At 42.1% G+C, this 22,166-nt stretch overlaps 1 protein-coding gene across 4 annotated transcripts in view; it reads left to right on the top strand.

The window, feature by feature from the left end:
- The window catches only part of ST6GAL2 (ST6 beta-galactoside alpha-2,6-sialyltransferase 2), a 171,608-nt gene that overhangs the window by 133,213 nt on the left and 16,229 nt on the right, over positions 1–22,166 (top strand). For all 4 annotated transcript variants that reach the window (XM_038136801.1, XM_038136792.1, XM_038136811.1 and 1 more), the window contains 2 exons: positions 15,202–16,201; positions 20,112–20,209. In XM_038136801.1, the coding sequence (XP_037992729.1) occupies positions 15,259–16,201; positions 20,112–20,209 (1,041 nt within the window). In that variant the 5' untranslated portion in view covers positions 15,202–15,258. The remainder of the gene's footprint in view (positions 1–15,201; positions 16,202–20,111; positions 20,210–22,166) is intronic.

Below are 22,166 nucleotides of genomic sequence, written 5' to 3'. Positions count from 1 at the left end.
GAGAAAATGTTTGTGGGCCTGGAAGTGCCTTTTATTTTTCAACTTAGAGGCGCCTTAGCAGTGACTTCTGTGCTGGGGTGGGACCTGGTTGTGCACCATCCCTTTCCTCTGCTCTGACTGCTGTTTTCTGAATGATGAGAAGACCACAGCATGCTATTGCAGATATCTGCTATTACTGGATGGAGCCAAATGAGCAAAGGTCTCTAAATATGCTGTATTTCAAGACACTGAGTTAGTTTGATTGAGCCACTGTATAGACAGAGCAAGCAGGGCTGGAACAGATATCAGGCTGGAACGAGCCCTCACCCTGAGGCAGGGGCTGAGAGTGTTTGAAGTCACTGCTTGTCTGTATTTTTCTTTCTGGGGCTTAAGTTATAAAGCTCCAGGAGAGACTTGGCAGAAGTCAGGAGGTGCTGCTCCTGACGAGACAAGGTGCTGTGCATCACTGTTTGCTAGGGCTGCCTTTTAGGCTGGATCGCTCAGCACCTGCCCAACTCTGCAGGTGCTGAGGATGGAGCCAGGAGGTGCTCTGTGTGTCTGTGCAAGGCCAGTCTTTGTCCTGTTTGCCATCTGTGCTGCTACTTGCTAGCAGCTGTAGCAGAGGGGCATTCCTGCTTCTTGCCTAACACACCCCACACCAAAAATACAATTGCTACATTAGTTTACTATGGCTAATTCCTGTAAAGGAGTATCTGCATAAAATAGTGACCAGTAGGTTTTCTATTTGCTCGGGCCTTTTATTATTAGGAGCACTGAAAAGACCAACACAGTCAGCTAAAAATCCATGTGCCTCTATATGGGCAGCCACTGAGAAGGGTGCAGGTAATGTGATCACAGCTACTGAAACCAGTGATAACACTACAGTCTGCAAAAGCTTCAAGCACAAGAGAAACCCTATGAAAAACTCCTGGACCACGGAATTAAAATAATTAAGTCTTGCAGTCTCTGAAATATATATTCCTCTTGCACGGTCATCTTGAGATAAATGGGGTAGCACTAGGTAGAGCACACTGTATGCGTGGAACTCTGCTTCTGTCCCGTGTGACATTAGGCTCTTTATTTTTGTAACACAATAGCTAGTTGCAGTTGAAAGTGCCCTGAGAATTCTTCAGGTGATGATAGCACCAAACCTAAGCCATCAAAGGGGAACTGCAAAGCAAAATATGTAGATACGAGAATGCATCTTTTGGTTCCTAAGTTAGCTCAGATACATATCACTGCATGGCATTGGAGTGCCTGCATAGTGACTCTCTGCATGATTTCTTTGGTAAGCAGGACCTCAAAGGAGGAGGTCACCCCAAAGAATTTTTATCTTCTTGGTGTTTCTAGAAATAGTATGTCTGCACTCTTCAGGCTGCACAGCTTTGAGTTACTACTGGTGCTGCTCCATTCTGTGCTCCCAGATGAAAGTTTCCAAGGAGTGTCATAAACCCATTGCACAAGCTGAGAGCAGGAACAGAAAACTGCAAAGCCTGTAATACTGCAATATTATAGTATTGTCTACTGCTGCAATAACCCTGCTGTGTTTGGAAGGTCTCAGGCATACCAGCACCATGGTTAATCAGTCAAGCAGCCAATAATAATTCATAGCCTTGACTGCTGAGAAATTCAGCACAGCTAAGATAGACATCTGATCCAGCTCAAGAAAGTAAAGGCATCTTCCCACAGCAGTTTGCTTTTTGACTGAGTTGCTTTAACCCTGTTTCTGATTTTTCTTACTTATTTTCTAAAGAATACTTTTCATATTTTTTTCATTTAGAGTTCCTAAACAAAATGTTCTCTGAAATGTAATGTCTTTTAAAGCAAAAGGTCCCCCTAATTTGTTTTCTGCCAATCTGAAGTGAGGTTACAAAAGAAGACAGTTGCAAGTCCCATGTATGCAAAGTACATATGGAAAATGTCAAGTGACTTGGAAACAGGCATGCTAAATAAAAGTGTCATCAAGAGAAAGAGAAATTGGGTCAAGACTTACAGCAATGTGACTGGTTCATACGTCTTGGAGTTCAGAATAGAGGCACTACTTCTGAATTTTGGAAATCAAGGTGTGATTATAGTGATATGCTGATGCCAGAGGAGACACACTACTGTAATCTGGGGTTATCAGTCACTGGCTGAAATGCTGGAGAAATAGTAGCAGTAGAGGAAGTACATAGAGTACATAAAGTATTTATTACATTAACAATATTATTTTTCCCAGAAAGACAATGCTTTTAGAGACCTAATGTTGTATACTAAAAGTCTATTTTTTCCCTTGATTCTCTGATGCCCAAGCCAAGTGAATTGATTTTAAACTGAAGTGTGCCTGTTTTGTACAAGTGTGCTTGGCAGAAAAGTGATGTATTAAAATTCACATAAACTTGGATTCTTCAGCTCCTGGAAAGGAGACTTTATATGTTACCCACTGATGGAAACATGGGCTCTTCTACACTGTGCCCTTGGGCATGTTCTGTTTAAGTGTCTTGAAAATATGTGGTTATTCCTCATGTGCTTGTCCACGCTCAGTTTGTTTATGGCGACTGTGACATTTACAGTATCTGCAGTCTGGAATACTGCTTTTGCCATAGCTTCTAATGATTATCCCCTTTTACTAAATAAAACCCTAGGAGATCTAGGCAAGGCAATTGCATAGAAGACTTAGCAAATACAAATTGTTAACTGCATGTGGTGATAAAGTTAGAAAACACTTTAAAGAAATCAAACTTGCCATTAGCCTGATCTGAACCATACAAATTCTTCTCCTTTAATTTCTCTTCCCTCATGGTATAAAAGTCTGCTCATTCTTTCATCAGAAATGATTCAGACCTGAGGGACACTTGTAATTTGGAAGTAATTAGTAAATAAGTCAGATAAATATTATCCATTGAGATTTGTGAAAGCACATTGGATAGGATTCTTAAAGAGCTGTATCAAATCTGAACAATTAAAGTTTAAAAAAATTATCTCTAGTTAGTATGATAAGTCTATTTCCTCATAAATTAATTCACTGTTAATAGTTTCTGCTGCTTTTGGAGCAATCTGAAAGGGTTAGGGAATCAGAAAAAGTAGCTAAAATAGAAGAAAATCTGTAATAGCACAGCATATTTACACAAAATTTTGGCAGTATCCAGATTCTGAGGTCTTGCTTGTGTGCAAATATTGTCAGTGGGGTTCTGGGTTCAGAGCTGAACCTCAGATCTGTGGGTGTGAGTACTCACTCTTCACTCCCCATCTAACTTCAAACAATGTATCTCTTGGTTCTTGTAGGGCAGAACTTATTGTCTGCCTTCTTGTTTAAGAAAAGCTCAGTGATACTCATCTTCTTATGCTGAAGTCAAAAAACCCAGATTATGTGGCTGTTACTGTTCACAGCTTTGGGCTCTTTAAGTAGAAAAGCAGAACTTGAGGTACAAGAAATGTTTGAATAAATGTGGTTTGTAAGTAGACCAGCCAACAGCTGCTCCTAAATTAATCCTAAAATCTTTGTATACCTCTACCTTGAAAGTCCCTTCAGAATTGTGAGGTGCCCCAGAATTCTCCTGTAGCTTTGCATCAATACACTGGTGGGGGAATGGGAGCACACAGAGCTGTGTTCCCATTATCCCCCGGGAATAACCTAGTGTCTCTCATGACCCTCCAGGGTATGTTAGATCTAGGATCAGGTTTCACATTTGGAGGGTTTATATATTAAGTCACTACAGTTACTGGAAGTACTATGAAATTATACAATGCATTAAATGGATTAAAACATTACTGTTCCCATATAGATTTCTTTCTGCTTTATTGGAACGGTAAATTTGGTTTAATCAATTCACCAAACCAGGTTTGGTGATTGATAGGTTTACTACTGGTGGCAGGTGTCCTGCCTGATTACCAGCACCTTGGTGTACTGCTGCATGTCCAAATACTGACTCGTGAGAATTCTGCTCTTTTCCTGGAGCAGAGCAAGCACAGCAGACTGTTTTTGCATAGATACTGAAAATTTTGAAAGAGTTTGAAGCAGATTGAACACAGCTGAACACCAGAACAAGAGTCTTGTCACTGCTTGACATAATTTTTGATTGCTACTAATATATCTATTTGCATTTTTATACTCGTCTTTAGTATGAACTTCAATGCATTTTTCTCCAACATTTAAAAAGGCCTAACAACCCAGTGTGGTGAAAGTAGGAAAATTTTGCTTTGCTTGCAGTCATATACTGTGTAGTATAGTGTATATCTGCTATAGTAGTTTTAACTGTTAGTAAAACATCTCTACTAATAGGCTGACTAGGCATATAGATGTAAATCAGAAAATAAAAGCAAAAATCCTGAAAATTTTAGAAATGTTAGGCATTAGTTTTTAGATCAAACTAATGTTTTCCCCCATTTTTTTACTGTCTGAAAGGGATAGAAGAAAGACTAAACCCCATTAGCAGAATATGTTTGACAGGATTGGGTGTTGCTGAGGAATCAATCTATGTTAAAACAAGGACTTCTTTTTCAGAACAGTCTATTTTAATGTTGCTAGAGAAAACCTTCTGATTGATGTAGGGCAGTGAATTGGCTTTATTTTATTACTTGTCTCCCACCTTTGGTACTTCAAACTTCAGGGAAGGGTTGGGGTTGTATTATCCTAGGCAAGGGTCAAAATCACACAAATGTTTCATCTCTACCATGGCAAATCTTTTTCCTAATTCTCCCAGTGGTTGGTCTGATTGTTGCCACTAGGTTTCCTAAATGGCAAATGGTGCCACGGTGAGGGCAAACTCCTGTTTCCTGGGAGGGGCACAAGGCAGAAGAGAAGCAAGCAGTTCTCAGAAGAGGCTCCCTGGCAAAGGAAGCGGGTGGGTTTGCTGGGGCAGTGGTGGGCACACCCCACGTGCCCTTGCTGCTGGTGTGGTTCTGTGTCTCTGTTCCCATAGATGCTGAGTTGCCATTGTGCAGCAAGAGGGGCAGGAGAGGGAGAGTTTCAGATGTTTCTGACATCTTTATGGGAGGATAGCTGAGCTCTGTGCTGGGCAAGAGGATGCACTTCATCAGCACCTTCTCAGCAGATATATCTACATCTTCTAAACAGAGTGTGCTGAAGGCAGGCAGGGGTTTACATGTCTTGGCTGCTTAAAGGCAGTGTTAGAAGGAGAGCTTTTTAATGAAATTGGTGGTATTTCAATGTCCTTCCTGTTGGCTAAAAATCAAGAAATGCATAGCCAGCATTTGAAATACTAAGAAATATTTTAATGAAAATTTTGATTACGCCACCAGTTGAACAATTGAAGGAAGGGAATATATTGCATATATACTGGTTAGCTTCAGGTTTTAAACTCAGTATTTAAATTGAGACTTTACTCTAGAGAGAAAGGCACCAAAAAAACTCTACCAAGTATCTTGGAAAGTAAAGGATTTACTCTTTCACAGACTCAGTAGTAGCCTGTAGGTCTTAACATACAAGGTTTTAGGTTTTGTTGTCTCTTATGATGGTGAAAATTACCATCAAATAGTAGTTCCACAGTTATATCCAGTGAGGATGGTCTCAATCTTATCCCATCCTTCTAACTTTCGTAACAATAAAAACAATGAATGTAAATAATCTTGGGAGCTAGCCAGCTCTGTCTTGCTTCTCACTTACCTCTGTGTCTCATTGTTTTAATGGTGTCAGAGCTTTCAGAGAACCTCATCCTTTTTGTGCTATCTTCCATCTTGTAAAAGTCACTTGCATTTGTAGGGAGTGAACGGCAAGTGCTGGGGGAAAAGACATCTTGTGTGCTGCACATGGGCATCAGTGATTGACAAAGGGGATGAAGCACCCAGCCAGCAACCTTGGTTTGTCACTATTGCTCATGCTAGTTTCATGCTGGTAGTTGTTAGAGATCCTGTTTCTCTGTAAAATTTCCAGACAGATAGGATTCAGGTTCCAGTGGTTCATGTCAGGTTAGAAACAGCTATATTCCCCACAGAAGAGATTTCTGTTGAGCTAGTCATAGTTTAAACTAATTTTGCCCACGGCCATGCATAAAACAGTGCCAGAATGGAGAGAGGAAGAAAGAGGTGGGAGGGGGGGGGGAATACTAATACCACTTCATTTTGGTTTAGGATGCCAACGAAAATACCCCAGCTAGTGTGGGTTGGCTTATTATCAGCATAATCATGTTAAGTATTAAAATATACAAAAAAGAGGGGAAAATTGTTTCAGTCCAGGAAATTTCATTTTTAGATTGTAATGCAACAAAGGGCTGAACTGACTTCATCCTTCAGTTTGGCAAGCCTTCTTCCAGGGTGAAATTTTTCACTCAAGCTTTTAGACTAAGGCAAATAAGCACATAGGAGGCATGTTGTTTGTATGTATATATATGAATATACAGAAATGAGATGTTAACAATGATAATTTTCTAAATATCCTCCTCCTATTTTGCTAACATAAACAAATGGGAACTGGCACTGAGAGCTGAGAAATAGGGAACAATTTGTTTAACATTGTTCTATATTAGAGTTTTTAAACAAGGGCTGAGTTGCTTGCTTTCTGGAACAAATGTAAAAAGATAAACTACAGTCCAATAAGGAAGTTAGTAATTAAAAGGAAAGCGAAACAGCGCCAGTGTTAGAAACATACAGTAAGAACATACTTGGCAGATGAAAAATACACTGCTACACAGAGATGTGGATAATCAGTATATCTCAGAAATGTTGGTTTAGAGTTGAAAATCAAAATTCTCCAATCACTTCTGCCTGGAAGAGTTTGTGAATTTGGTCAAGTTTTTGTGATGGGATTGAAACAGGTCTTTTGTAACTGTACTCTCTGTTCATGTGTGTGTTATTATAAATGTTTCCTTCTTTGAGGAAGCAATTCAGATTGCCCTTTTTCAGGGCAATTACTGCTGTGTTAAGTTCAAGCAATATAGCATCTAAAAACATTTATGGAGCAAAGAAAAGAAGCCTTTTATTCTAACCTTGCCAAGAGCAGAAATAAAATGAGCTGTTGTGCTGGAAGTGTAGAACTGCATGAGGATTTGTAACGTCCTATTTCTCGTGGTTTAGCCTTGTGTGCAGCCTGAGATTTGTGTGATTTAATGAGACTGTGATTCGTTTATCCTGTCAAGCTTTAAATAAAAACCCTCAAAGCACTTCCTTCCTTTTTTGAATGATGTGTTTTTGCAAGTACGGTATCAAAAGCTATCCCTTAAAAAGAGGGAGGGGGACACAATACAATTATGTATCTTGGCTGGATTTTTTTTCTTCTGTTTTATTAGACACTGAGTAGTAGTATCCATTTCTCTGTGCCTCTCTGTCTTGTTTTGGTGCATTGAGAGGTTCCTGCCATCCTGTTCAGTTACACATGAAAGCAGAACATAAGCACAGGCTGCCCCTGAACTCTACTTTGGCAGGGGGGATTGGGATTAAAACCTTACTCTGTGGGTGGGGAATAAGTCTCACAGAAAGCCAGGCTGTGCTGAAGATGGGCATAAACTCCTGCTCATGTTGTGTGTCCTCAGGCACCATCTGTGCCTGTGTGTTGGAGCATCCCTGCAAGGGGTGTGAAGTAACCTTCACAGGGGAAATATGTGCAACTCTTTTGGGTGCCAGTCCATTGCAAAGCTCAGAAAGTGCCCTGGTGCAAAAGCTGTGCTCCACCTGCAAGGACCAGGGTCAGTGCTCCAGGGTCCCCTTTCCCAGTCAGAAGGGTGGCAGGAAGCAGCACATTGACCTGGGAGTGGCCGTCCAGAATAAGGGGAAAAGTCACAGGATGGGTCCTGCCACTCACCCAGGCTTCCCATCTGCTAAAGGAACGTGGCAGCTTCATTCCTCCCATCTTGGGAGGAATAGGGTAGGATGCCAAAGTCCAGAGCCTTCCCTCAGCAGTAGCAAGGCTCTCATGCTGCTTCCCCAAAGGGAAGGATGTGATCATTCTGGTGGGAGGAAGTTTTCACTTCCAGTTCTCATCCCTGTGGTGCTGAGGTGTCACTGCCTCTCTGGCAGGTGTTGTTTTGCTCCTCCACTAGCTCTATGGGTGTAGTTTATTTTCAGTCTCTCTGCCTTCCTGCCCTCTCTGCTGCCCTGCAGCCAGGCTTCCTTCTTTCCTGGCCCAGTGCCACATCCTCCCCCAGACCCTGCTTCTTCCTCCCTCTGTTGGTGTACAGCTCACTTCCTCCTCATTGACCTCACTGCAGCAATAAAACTAAATGCTTTAATAAAGTGGTTATGTGTGAGTGGAGGATGTGCAAGTAAGTGATGGCCATCAGTCTGGTCACCTGGTTTCCACACCTGGCTTTTATATCCAGCCAGCTTGATGTTTCAGTCTGCACAGCATTCAGCTTCCTAGGGCCTTCATGGTGATCAGATGCCCTGGGAACAACCTCAGTTCCTCTGCAACCTGCAGTTTGTGAGAGGGAGGAGAGCTGCACAAAGGTAGCACAGAAAAGCCACACGCAGCTCTGTGGTTCGATCTGCAGAGGAACTACTGAGGTGGAAGAGTGGAGCCTGCGGAGATGGTGTTTGTGCAAACCTAGATCCCTCCACGACTGTGCAGTGGCATACTGAATTTCCCTTTGGAAAAGTGACTTGCACTGTCTTTGCATATTTGCAGTGGTTTTATATTGGTGTAAGTATGAGGGGATTTTTTGCTGTCTGAATCGAGAGACAGTGCTGTGGCAGCTGAAATATGACCAAAGCCCATCCAAAACACCCAGCAAGGGCAGTAAAAATACTTCATCTGCTTCTTTACTGTGTGTGAGGGCATGCTAGAGACTGTGGCCAAAGTGATGGTTTCTGCACCCGTATGCTGTGGTGGAACCAAGCTCTGTCGGCATTTGCAGCAGCTTAAGCAGCCTTGAACCTTTGCATCTTGCTGTGAACAGGGCCAGGACACAGCAAAGGTGTGGCAAGAGCAAAGGGCAAAAAAGGGGTCAGAAGTAAATAAGGCTGAGTACAGGTAGTACCTGGCTCTGTGAAGCACTCCTTGAGAGGCTGTGGGGGATGATTTGGGTTATGTTGTGAAAACTGCTTGTTTTCACACAACTCTGTGACACTTCTGCCCCTTTGTAGTTTTGATTAAAGAGCCTGGAAGTGATTTAGACTAAAGTTGTACTGAATCTCACATGAAGTGGTATGTAGTACATTTCTATAGAAACCCTCAGTTAGAATAACAAGACTGTGGTCAACTCATAACCAGTCTAGAAAAACCAGAGAGGTTCAGTTGTCTCCCCTGACCTGAAATTTGTGAGGAAATCCTGGCTGGAGTGGTAAAACTCAGGGCATGTCAGAATGAGAGCTCCTCTCATGGCTCCTGAGAAAAGCTGCTGCAGGTTGGGTAGGTGGAGGTTCACCTGCAAGGTGCAGTCAGACTCTGGGAAACCAGATTCTCCCTGACCATTGTTGCTCTGTTAAACATTTCCACTGGTGGTGGGAAAGTCTGCATGTAAAGGATCAGAGCTGGTACAGCTTTTCTATTTTTACTTCCCTCCTGTCAGCCCACACTCGGACAACCTGTATGTGGTCTGTGGGCTGTGGGAAAGTGATAGCTGGCTTCAATGCCAGGAAGCTTGAACTTGATGATGGAGCATGGAGACTAGATATCAGATGCATAGAAGATAACTTTGACCTTCCACTAAGCCCCAGAGACTGATGCATCTAAGCCTCCCTGCTCCTACATAATAATCTAGGACGCGTTCCTTGGCAGAAACCCCACTGAGCATTTCTCCAGCTGCCGGGTTGCCAGCTTGAGTGAGTTTTACTGCAAGTTTCACTATATTTGGCAATTTTCTTACAGCCTAAGCTCCTGGAAATGGGTCATTAGTAAAAATAAATAAAAAAGTTGCTTCACTCCCTCCCCCTTTAACTTGAAATTCTAAGTTTTATCTGAGGACCTAAGAACAGGCACACTGCCTGCCTGCATCCTCAGAAGCAAGAACCTGAGACTGGTCTTTCCAAATGCTCTGGCTTGGGACACTTGGCTCACGTTTAGTAGGTGATTCAGGTTAGCAATACCATTATTTGAGTACCTCCCAAGGAATTTTCTCTAAGTAGATAATTAAATATAGGTCTAAAAGGCAATATTGGGAAAAAAAATAATCCTAATCCTAATCCTGAAATAATCCTTATTTCAGAAGACAGTTTCTTTGGTTGCCACAAAAAATACTGAATGCAGCTTGACTTCTCTGAAGGAAAGAGCCAGATTTATTGGGACTAACAAGGAAGTTGTCCAAAAGAGATTCATTAATTAGGAGGCCTAATCAGAACCAATAAGACAAATGCACAGGCCATCCACAGACTAATATACATCTTTTGGCAGCCACCACTCCCCACAGGCTTGCCTGTCTCTTGCTGCCTACTGTATGGCTTCCACCACAGAAATGATGTGATAACACTAAAACCAATTTGGCACTTTCCACATGAGAGGACGAGTGTATTCCCCACCCTGGAAATGCAGCCTCCAGCTGTCTTGCCCTATGCCAGAGATTTCTTAATACTCTGGAATTAGCTGACTAAGAGATGCAGCAAACTAACAGAGCATTTGCTATCTGTTCAGGCCGCCTAAGATTTCCATCAAATAAACTTTGGTTTGATTCTCAGCCCTTTGGGAATGGTTGCCCACAGCTAACATTTGCTACCCCAAATAACCCCGTGGTGACCTTTGCTGCAAAGCTGCAGCCAAGAAAAACCCTGTTTAACATAACAGTGCACATCTTAGCACATCAACTTGAACCATCCTGACCTCTGAGCTGCCAGGGTCTGAACAAATTAATTTTAACAATAGACAGTGTTGAAAGGAAGGAATGTTTCAAAGGAATTAAAAAAATCTCCCTTATCCATCTCTTCTCATTTAAGAAATAGTCAGGAGGCCTACTTTAGAAAAATGAAAAGTGCTCCTTGTTGCAAAACAATGGGCTTTATAAAGGGAGAGGGAACTCTTTGGTTTCTTGCATCTTAGCGTGGCAAGATGAGATTTCCCACAAGTGGGTGCTGCTTCTGGAAAATCAGCCTTTAATTTCCACGGGGGAATTGCCTTTATTTCCTGGGATGCCTCAAAGATACCATTGGGGTTTGCCTTTCTTTTTCATAGCTGCTAATACTTCTATTAGGCAAATAAGTAAGTCTTCCCTTTCTGCCCACTTCACTGGTTTGTACCTTGCCTCATGTTTTCCAGGGCTTTTGTGTGACTGAGCAGACTGGGGAAGGAGAAAAGCCATTCTCCATATGGTAGTTGGAACTCAAATCAGTTAATGATTGAAGGAGCCCATCAGAAGGGAGATATATAGGAAAATGAGGTCTTCAGCCTCTGGGGCAAAACAGGCTTATCACTTCTGCTGAAGAGGAAGCTGAGTTGGGTTAAGTCTCCAGTGTTTCCCCCAGGGGTAGACTTATTCCTCTGCTCCTCCTCTGCAGCAGCTTTGCTCCAGGAGTCTGTAAGTAGGGAGGATTATTACAGCAGGGGGAGTGAAGCTGGAGACAATAATAAATGCTAATGATAATTTAAAATCTTGTGTAGAATTGCTTTAAGAGTTTAAAAGCTGGATGTTGAGCATAGGTAAAAAAGATGGAAGCTTATTCCTGAAGCATCCAGTGGACTTCAGTAATTGCACCCATGAAACCATCTGTTTTTATTTGTTTAGCCAGTGTAATTCATTGCAATCATCATTTCTGGTTTCCTACACAAATGCTTTTCTCTTTGCAATTGAGATGTGCTGCTGAAGGCAGCACAGGGCAGAAGTCCAAGTGCATCCCCAGATGGTGCTGATGAAGATACACCTCGAGCAGTGGAGGGGTCTGCTGGAGGATGCAGGAGGATGGTGGGGAGCATGTGGAAGAGCTGCCCTCTCCTCCCAAACATTTTCAAAACCAGGGACTGTGAGGTGTGAGAAGCTGCAAGGGCTGAGGGAGAGAGGAGAGGGAGATAAGATGAACTGATACTTCTCTGAACCTCATGCAGCTTTCGACACACAGCCTTCAAGATCTTGTGAGGTTATAGAGGTCCTCTTGCAACTAATACAGTAATGACCTTGAATTTGCTTCCAGTCAGCTGTACTGCTGGAAAACAAGGCATTTCTTGTGAGCAAAAAGCACTAAAGCAGCACAGAGATTTGCCTGCATAGCCTCAGTCTTCAAGAGATTTGGGTATCCTTTCTGAGGCCTCACTTGCAACAAGGAATTGAAGATAAGATTCTGCAGTAGTTAATGTGTAAAGTTTTTGGATTTATTCTCACTGGTGCCTCTCCTTTTGCTTGTAATGTTGACAAATATAGTGTTGGATACTGGTTTTTTGTTTTATGTGGGTATTTTTTTGCTGCACAAAGAAGCTAATCATATGCATACTAATATGTGCATGCTGACCAAGATGAGTGTGCTTTCATGACGTAAGTGTTGTGGAGGGCTTGGGGGGGCAGATTTTTGTTTGCTTTAATTAAAAAAAAATTAATAATGCATCTCAGTCCTTTTTCAGATTTTAGGCTGAATATTGAGTCTTGACTTCTTATGCTGTGACAGTCTGCTGTGCCAAACACATATGATCACAGACAATTAGAAATTTGTAGTCTCACAGCTGAATTAAGGCTAAACCTTTCTATTTCTTAGCAACTTCTGGTTATAAGATACAACAAAACTTGGCGGGGGAGGGGGGAAATGAGTAAGATACAACAAAACTTGGGGGGGTGGGGGGAAATTAGTAAATGGTAAGATTTATAGATTAAATTGTGTCTGGACTTGCTACGTGACTCAGTGCAAAATATTAGTGACCTCTTCCTTTATGACATTGACTTCCTGCAAGCTTATCTGTTAAAAAGATCACGTGAGATGCTTCCTTTGCAGATCTTGTACAAAATGTATATTCAGCAGGAGAGACATCTGACTGAGCAAAGACTAACTCACACAGTGGTTTGGAAGCCACATGTTGAAAAGTGCTGGGGAAACACATCAGGGAAAATGATAAAAAGAGATGAAAGCAGTTCAGATGGGTGAAGAATGCTGATTTTAAAATGCAAACCATCTGAACACTGATGAGTGGGCAGGTTGCAATAACTTCAGGGCAGACCTAACTGGCACAACAGCCATATACTGTAAAGCAACTCCCACAGGACATCACCTGCAGTGATTTAAAATTGGAAGGTGTGGGAGTGTCGAGGTACTGCAGAGAGCAATCTTGCAGCAGCAGAGTGCAAGTAGGAAATGGGTCAGTTGGAGCAATAGCTTTCTTCCGTGTGGTTTGTGCGAGCTGAGCCAAGCCAAACATATGTGGAGCACTGGGTTATCACAGTCGTGATTTGTTTTTCCCTGCGTATTAGAAATTGCAATGAAATTTGGTCATCCAAGCGTAACTTTATGAGTCCTCCCTCTGGTTGGACACTGCCTTGAGCCCCAAAGTCAGCTGTCTTTTTCTAATGTTCTAGGCTTTGTCAAGATCATTAAAATAGACTGTGTTTGGAAACGTAATAGTGCGGTCTCACATTCTCAGGAGGTCAGCAGAAACAGCCTGAAGTATCTCTGCTAATACCACCTGCGGTTTGTTCTTGCCTCTGCATTGTGGTAGGCAATTTCCCCATTTGTGCTGAAACAACTGGATGTGTGACCACACTGAAGTGGATAAAGGGGCTGATCCAGTTAAAAAAAAAAAACAAAAAAACCCTAAAAGAAAACCCTCTAACATGTATTTCCTGACTGTATCAGTTCTACACACGGGGGTGTTGGCAGCAGCAGAGGCACAGTGCAGGAATGAAGGACAGAAAGAGGACGTCTTGCACTGGTGTTACTTCTGGGTTCTTTTTCATGTGAAAACACAGTCTTAGTTACAGCTTCGGTTTAAACTTTGCGCTCGGTTTTGATGTACTTTAGCAGCTTGCAGAAAGGTGATAGCGTGTGGTGACTGTGGTTTTGGTCCCTCCTGATGGCCACTGGGAGCAGGCAGCGTGTTATCACAGGCATGTAAGCTGTTTGGATGTGATGTGATGAGATGGTGGCTCCTGAGGCGCAGGCTGGTAATGAAATCCAAGCTTGCTCCTGCTCCCATTCCCCTTTGCTGATCACAGCTGGCTGGTACAAGCGGCTCTTAAGTCCCACCATTAAGTTGCCATTGAAACAAATGGGTTAGAAAGAAAACTCCAGAAGAAGGGGCTTGGCTTGTTTTTAATTTGGATCAGGTGAGTGATCTGTCACTAATTAGTATACTGAGTTACACTGACGATGACTGTGGTGCAGGGAGGTGAATGGTAAGGCTTATGGTGGGGATTTGCTTTGGTCAGGCTTGTAACTGATAGTCACACCACTTGATTAAGCAAGTGAGTTCGTGTAAGGGCATAGTGTGCTCGATGGTCTAGCAATGTGGTATGTATTTTCCTTGGAACACAGCCCCCTCAGTCAAACTTTGTTTCATTTGGACCATGCATCCCTCCACTAATGCACAAGCTGTCCAAAACCCCCAGGTATTAGTAGGGCACATATTTCCAGGACTAGGTCTGACATTCTCTACCCACTCCCTTTATGTAAATCTCAATCTTATCCTAAAGGAATGTATTTAGATAGTTGTGCCACCCATTCTCCCTTTTGGAAAATATAAACCCCCCGGCACCTTGATGTGCACAACTCCTTCATGCCACTTCTGTGTGCATGCAGCATCCGTAGCAGAGGTACAGGAGTTGTTCTTACTCGAGTCTGATACCAGGCAAGAAATGATGTAGCCACCGGGGCAGTGCCAGTTCATACCAGCTGAGGAAGATGCTCCCTTCTGACCCATTTGTGTGATGGGTCCTTCACCCCCTGATGATATGCACAGAACACCATCCTTTCCAGGCTGTGGGCAGAGGAGGGCTGCAACGTAGAGTTTGTGCTCCCTGCCTGGTCCCTTTGGAGACAGGCTTGCTCACAGTTCCCCTGTGTAAAGGCCTTTCAGCGGTAAAGAGAAGACAGCTTATGTTGCACCCACTGTGCATGCAGCCAGGCATGGGCTTTGCTTTTGCTCTCTTAATGCTATGCTCGGTATAGCAGAAGCTGGCAGGCACATGATCTCCCCGAAGGCAGGATCCAGTGTTACTGTAGAAACTGGCCACCAGCTTCTTTTGTAGCTAGCAGCTGTCACAGTGTGGTTACAGCCAAAGCGTGTCACTCCTACAGTGTCTGCGGGCTCTGGAGTTTGTTTCTGCTACTGAATCCTTTGTGCTACTGCCTGGAGATTAATTCTGCACCATCTATCAATATGTGTTGAGATATTTCTGAGTTGTATTTATCTTTCAAACGATTTTTAATAGCATTTGATGTTCTCTACAGGTTTCATTTTCCTTCACCAATACTTCAAGGCACAGAGGAGCTGGTAAAGGCATTGCCATGAAACCTAACTTGAAGCAATGGAAACAACTCATGCTTTTTGGTATCTTTGCATGGGGCCTGCTTTTCTTGGTGATATTCATCTATTTTACAGATAGCAACACTGCTGAACCAGTTCCAAGTTCCTTTTCTTACATTGAAACTAAGAGACTTCTGCCCCTTCAGGGCAAGCAGAGAGTCATCATGGGAGCCATTCATGACCCATCATTCTCTGAAACCATTGATGGGAATGAGGTGCTTCTTAATGAAGATCTCCTAGGTACTTTTAAATCGGGGACTGGAAATTCTAAGAAATGGACTGTATTGGAGGAGGCCTTTAGAAATGAAGATGAGTTTTTTCCACCCCAGTTAGGAAGAAAATCAAAAAGTGCTTTCTACCGAGTGAATGATGATTATTTATTTGCTGCTGGTCAGCCTCAGTCACACAACCTTCAAGAGATAGAAAAATTCATTTCGGCTGATGTGAATAATCCAAAAGGAAATATTTTACTGAACAACTGGAGCCATCAGAGAAGAATGAGGAGAAAGAGCACAAAGCATAGGAGAGGCCAGATGCTTGATGAATCTGATGACTGGGATGGGCTGTATTCCACAATGTCGAAATCCTTTCTTTACAAGCTTTGGAAAGGGGATGTCTCTTCCAAGATGCTAAACCCTCGACTGCAGAAGGCGATGAAAGATTATTTGAGTACCAATAAGCATGGGGTGCGGTTCAAGGGGAAACGAAACTCCAAGTTGACAGGAGACCAGCTATTCTGTGAGCTAAAAGAAAGAGTGAATGTGAAAACAATAGATGGCAAGGAGGCTCCCTTCTCCACTCTTGGATGGGAAAAGCACGTTCCCCAGATTCCACTGGTCAAATTATATACACATGGCTTTGGGAGCTGTGCAGTAGTTATGTCTGCTGGTGCAATATTGAACTCCTCTCTAGGGGATGAAATAGGTGAGTGAAATGTATCTATTTGTGCGTGTGTATATATATGTATATGTGTGTGTTCATTTTTAAATTTCAAAAGGTTCATGTTTCTCAAGCACAGATCTGTTAAGTCTGGTTTTTGTCTCTCACTAGAGTTGCATGAATGTAAACTAATGGACTTCAGTGAGACTGTTCCATTTCAGAACAATATAACTGAAAGGAAAATCAGGCCTGAAGTCATAACCTAATTGAAAGAAAACAATGATGCTTTCTTATCATATTATAGCTTGTAGTAGGGAGGCAGAACTGGTTTCATCAGATCTGTCACATTCAACATTTGTGTGCAACATGCATTTATTTCTTCAGCAGATTAGAGCTATGTTCAGGTTTTATTCAGCAAAGCTGTGTTATACTGGTCTTTATTTTGCAGTAGCTCATGGGAAACTGCTGTTGTATGTCTGTCCCAGACATTTGTCTCCATGTCAAAAAGCAGTAGAGTGTCCTCTTCATCTCTTGCTGGTTTAGAGTTCAGAGATATAAAGAATTCAGACCCTTGAGTAGCTTCATGCACTGAGATCAAGTCCCCTAGCCCCTTTTCTGAGACTGAATTTAAATGAGTTCGGGCGTGTTCACCTATTGTTTTCTCATTGCTACACTGAGTCAGTGAGGCTACAGGTGTGCTGAGATGTCAGCACAGAATCCCCCACCTCAAGGTGGGAGTTTTGTAGTAGCTATTCAGAAAAGGATGGTGGGACCATAAAACTAGTCCAGGTCACTTTTATTTTTTCTCTTCAAATATTGCTACTACTTGTATTAATGTCCCAGTAGGTCTTCATTTTAGTAGTACATGTGCAGTATGCTAAGAGTGTTGAAAGAAGGATGAAAGGTTTCAGAACTTGTTTCTGAAACAAGAGTTATCTCCTTCAGCTCTCTATATCATCATCAAAAACCTTTTGATGTTCACTCATTAATCCTCCCCATCTTCCAGGACTTCACATCCCAATACTTGCCTCATCACTCTGTATCATCTCTTTGACACAGATAGGTTTTCTTTAAATCTCTGGGATATGTTGTACCTTCTAGGATTATCAAACTACTGCAATAGGCTTCCAGCACAGCAGAGGTGCCCAGGTAGCCTGCAGCTAAAATCACACCAGGGTGACCCCTAATTCCATAGGAAGACTCACTGGTGTAGAAATCTTTGGAGTGAAAAGGCGTAGCAGTTCCTACCTTCTCCAGCATGTTTTCTTTAACTGAAACAGAATCTTCTGTTCCCCAGTTCACCCAGTTTACACCAGTATGGATTAGTGCTGTACTGTAGAATCCATAGCACATTGGGCCATATTTACATAATCACATATTACAGCATGCTTCAAGTAATATTTGCACACTCAGGTGCAGCCCAGGCATAGACTTGGGTGCTTGACATGGTACCTGGGGCCTGCTTGCTCCTGTGTTTACCCATTTTCTTAGGAAGCTTCTGGGCACAGAAGCTTATGTCATTTCATACAGAAGAACTTCAGATTTAAATGGGAAATTGTCATCTGATGCCACCTAAAGGGAGGAAAATTGGGTTTGAAAAAGCCCACATAGAATTTTCAGATCTCATATATTTTGTGCAAGGAGATGTTGGGGCACCAGGAATTACCGAAGGTTTTTTATAAGACTCTCTCAAGGCAGATACCAATGACTGAGGAGAGGATTTGGCCCAGACTGTGGGGGGCCAAGTGACTGCTTACAGCAACGGAAGACAAGGGAGAGCGATTTTAAGCTCAAAGAGAGGAGGCTTAGATTAGATGTTAGGAAGAAATTCTTTACAGTGAGAGTGGTGAAGCCCTGGAACAGATTGTCCAGAGAAATTGTGAATGCTCTATCCCTGGAAATGTTCAAGGCCAGGTTGGAAGGAGCTCTGAGCAACGTGGTCTAGTGGAAGTGTCCCTGCCTATGCCAGGGTGGTTGGAACTATATGGTCTTAAAGGTCCCTCCCCACCCAAACCATTCTGTGATTCTATGGTTTATTCTCCCAAGAGAGAAAAAAAATGCCAATGAAAGAAATAGTGAAGGACATTTCCCTTTATAGGCCTTTAGCTCCCTCTTCTGTTTCTATTAGAAACACAAGCAAAAATGTTAATTTGTGTTCTGCCTTTTGCCCTCCTCTCCCCCACCTCTCTGACTGTTTTTAAATGAAAGTAGACATGGAAATAGTGTGCAAGTATAGCAAACACTCCCATCGTGATCATGCTATTAATTGAGAGAACCAATTATTTTGGCATCACAGGAAGTAACAGGGATCTGTGATCAAACCCCAAACCTTTTTTGATCTTTAAAATATTTATCTACAAACACATACTAAAATTAAAATCAGTTTATTTAAAACCAGCTATTTTTGGCAAAGAAGAAGTTTTTCATTTGTATAAGAAGAACCAGTATGAGTGTTGTTGGAAATGCATCACACTGTCTCTCAATTAAGCTGCAAATCATACAATTCCCATTTCATAATCCAGTTCTCAGTCAACAGATTGTCTAAAAGTTGTCAATCATGGGTCCAAATTTATGTTCTTAAATTCATTACAATAAGCTTGTGTTTTTCTTTTCCTTCTCCAAATATGTGAAATACCTGCTGATTCTATTAATTCCCTTTAGCTCCTGCACAATCAAGATGCTTGGTAGATGAAGTCTAGGTGTTGAGGCTAGGGCTCGCCCTGCATGGGGACACAGAATAAACTTCCACTCCTTAGGTTCTGAAGAGTTGGGTTTGGTGGGCATCTGGCAAAATCTCACTTTTCAGACATGACATATTGATGCTAATAAGCATGTGTGAGATCAGACTGCTGGCTGCATGCCACACCGCGTTTCCCTGTATGGAGAACAAGAAGTGCAGAGTAAAGGAGGGAAAAGATGAAAGATCCCAGTTTGATAGGAGCAAGCCAAGACTCCATTGAGGCATGTTGGTTATCTTTGGAGACTTTTGCCTCTTCCAGTTTTTGAGCTACAGACAACACATTTTAAATGACTAGAGACAAACAGCCAGCTATACAGACTACCCGTGGGTTAAGGCATTTCATATTCTCAGCTTCTATGGATTGAAGGGATAAAAACAGACCAAATACCAGCTACCAACAGGGGCCATTGTTTCTAGACAGTGGATAAAATGTCTTGCCCTCCTTCACACCTTTTGGGTTTTGAGATCCCCTTAAAAGAAGCACTGGGAGGGTGATTATGTCTTATCCAATGGAGGCTTGCATGTGGTGTCTACCCTTGACCCATACTTGACCTAGAGCTGCTTTCTCTTCTACATGACTCCAAGGTCAACTGCTTGTGGAGTTACTTGGATAGTTCAACTCTGTTAGATCTTTGCTAGCGAGGGATCCTGAGGTTTCTTTGTGTGAGCAGATGTGTGGGCTGGCTTCCATACAGACGCTCTTTAAGATTTGTACTGAGCTTGAGAATAAGTACACAGTATGATTAATAAATTTGGGGTAGTCTGAGATTTTCAGGTATTATAAAATACTGTGAAACACAAGCTTATAGTTAAGCATTGTTGTTAGTTAAAATGTGCAATTAGATATCCCTCCAGTTTACATGCTTTTCCATGGAGTAATTCTCTGTAAATTTTGTGATAGAAGTAGTGAGCAATTGTGTGTACTGGGTGTACTAATAGTCTTCTCACTGTAAGTCTATCCAATTAAGAGAAGTATTTTAGTATTACATGCTAAATTAATAGATGAATCTGAACTTTTTTCCCAGTAGGCTTTTATGTTAATAACATATGGCAGATGCAAGAGGATTTTTGTTTGTGCATAGCAGAACATTCATCATCCTTAGAATATCCAGATTAGGACAAATGTGTAAGCTTTGTATTAGTTTAGATAACTGGTTTTATCTTGCTGTTCTGTACACTAAGAAAAAAGAGTTACCCCCTCATTTGTGCTTCTAGATTCTCATGATGCTGTTTTAAGATTTAATTCTGCTCCAACACGTGGCTATGAAAAAGATGTTGGCAATAAAACAACCATGCGGATCATTAATTCTCAGGTAAGATCTTCCTTTTCAGAGTTCAAGTCAATGTCTCTTCTGTACAATATGACAACAAGTTAATAACCTCTGAAAAAGTGTTGGGTAATATGGGAAGCAGGTAGTGGTTCAACAGTTGTGATGCAGAGAAGGTGAAAGTTTTTCCTCACAGGGATGTCTGCACTGCTGTCAGTGTAGAGTGGCTCGATAGCCTCATTTCAGAGAACCACTTTGTAAAGTTTCTCATGTGAACTAATCTGTAAAGACTCTGCAGGATGCCAGAGAGCTGTCAGTACAGAAGACCTTGACCTCCTGGAGAAGACATTGCCTCCAGGATTTTCATGAAGCTCAGGCTGTGGTGATTCCAAAGCTGTTTTCTCATATTTTCCAGTTCCCCAATTATTTCCTTGCTGGAAGGCAAAAGAAATGGGAACTGAGTTGTGTAACGCTAGGCAAGTCATCATGGTTTAAAAATTTGGAAAGAACTAGTGAAAAACTTTAGTGTGTGCGGGATATTACACATCAGGTGAATTTGTTCATCTGAATGGTAACAATAGAAAATGGGATTTTCTGTGTATGGGTGTAAATAAATAATTGTGACTTGAGCTACAGTGACACCTTATGGTTGAGATTAGTTTTTCAAGTTCAAAAATTCTATTGCCTGAATTCCTGTCTTGGGCAAACCAAACCTCTTTGCTCTTTATGAAATGCAGACAAAAAATCAGCAACAGAATTTCTGTGACATTTTATGGCATACTGAAATGAGTTTACTTAGTCAACACCAAGAATATGGTTGGCCATGTAGCATGCTCTGCGCATATTGATTCTTCTTGAAGGACAGAAAAATTTTCAGTTACTGTAATTTTTTTGAGTTCATTTTTTCTTCTGCTTTGAGTGACTACCCATGCTAAGTCTGTTCTTGGTGGGTGTGTTTTTTATGTGTATAAGCTCATGTTCTTTGCCATCAAAAAGAGGACTGTTCACTGTCATTCCCGTCACATTCATTTTGTAGGTCTTTGTGAGGCTGCAGAACAGACTAGATCTTTGAAGTGATTTGGGTTAAATATGCCCCCTTTCTTTTGTTCGCAAGAAGAAAGCAGAAATATCTTATTCTGCCTTGAGTGCTGTAATCAGTGCATCAGGGAACATGGATTTTCATGTATTTTATTTTACTTTTTTTGGTTTTGTTGGGTTTTTTTTTCCTTTTCTTTGATGATTCTCTGTTTTACTGGAAGCCAAAATGTCCTGACATTGACCATACCTGAACTCCTGAACTGGGCAAGGATAAGGTTTAGAAACTCTTTATAGTTTACTAGATTCAGTAGGCTTCCTGTAGAAGAGAGAAATGTTCTCAGGGAGTGATCTGAGCTTTTTAGCTCCCCAGAGAGATTGTGGTTAAATTAGCTACTCCCCATGCAGGGCAGACTGGGGTCTTCTGGCTCCCAGAGCTGCTGCAGTACATTCCCACTGGGATAGTAGTGGAGGGTCCCGTGATCTTGTCTTCTGCACTGTGTAAGGCTTGCTCCCCATAAGACCTCTCAAGAAAACAGAGAGAAAAGTTATGGCCAGGTCAGCTCACATGGCTCCTTCACAAGCATTGTTTGTATTCCCACCAGCTTTGTGCTCCTTCAAAGAGGTTAGAAGCCATCCATGGTGGTCAGTCCATCTGAGAAATTAGCCTTGCCCTCTCCAAGACTGAAATCTGCACAGGCCACTTGATAGAAGTTGCTTTCCCTACCTATCCTGCAGCTGGGTTACCTACACAGGTTTACCTCCTCCCCTCCTCACTGTTAGAAACTCCCGCATTCACTTAATTAAAAGGCTGCTGTGGCCCCTTCTTCCTTCATATTCTCCACTGTGAAAGCCCAAAGGACATGAAGGAAGCCTGTGCACTGGCAGCAGATACTGTTATTGCAGCAAAAACTCATGGCTAGGAATGCAGGCTCACTGAAAGCGAAATTTGTGTGGCCAGCACCTC

Source organism: Motacilla alba, chromosome 1, assembly GCF_015832195.1.
Source record: "Motacilla alba alba isolate MOTALB_02 chromosome 1, Motacilla_alba_V1.0_pri, whole genome shotgun sequence".
NCBI classification, from domain to species: Eukaryota; Metazoa; Chordata; class Aves; order Passeriformes; family Motacillidae; genus Motacilla; species Motacilla alba.
This window is presented reverse-complemented; position numbering and strand designations above follow the sequence as displayed.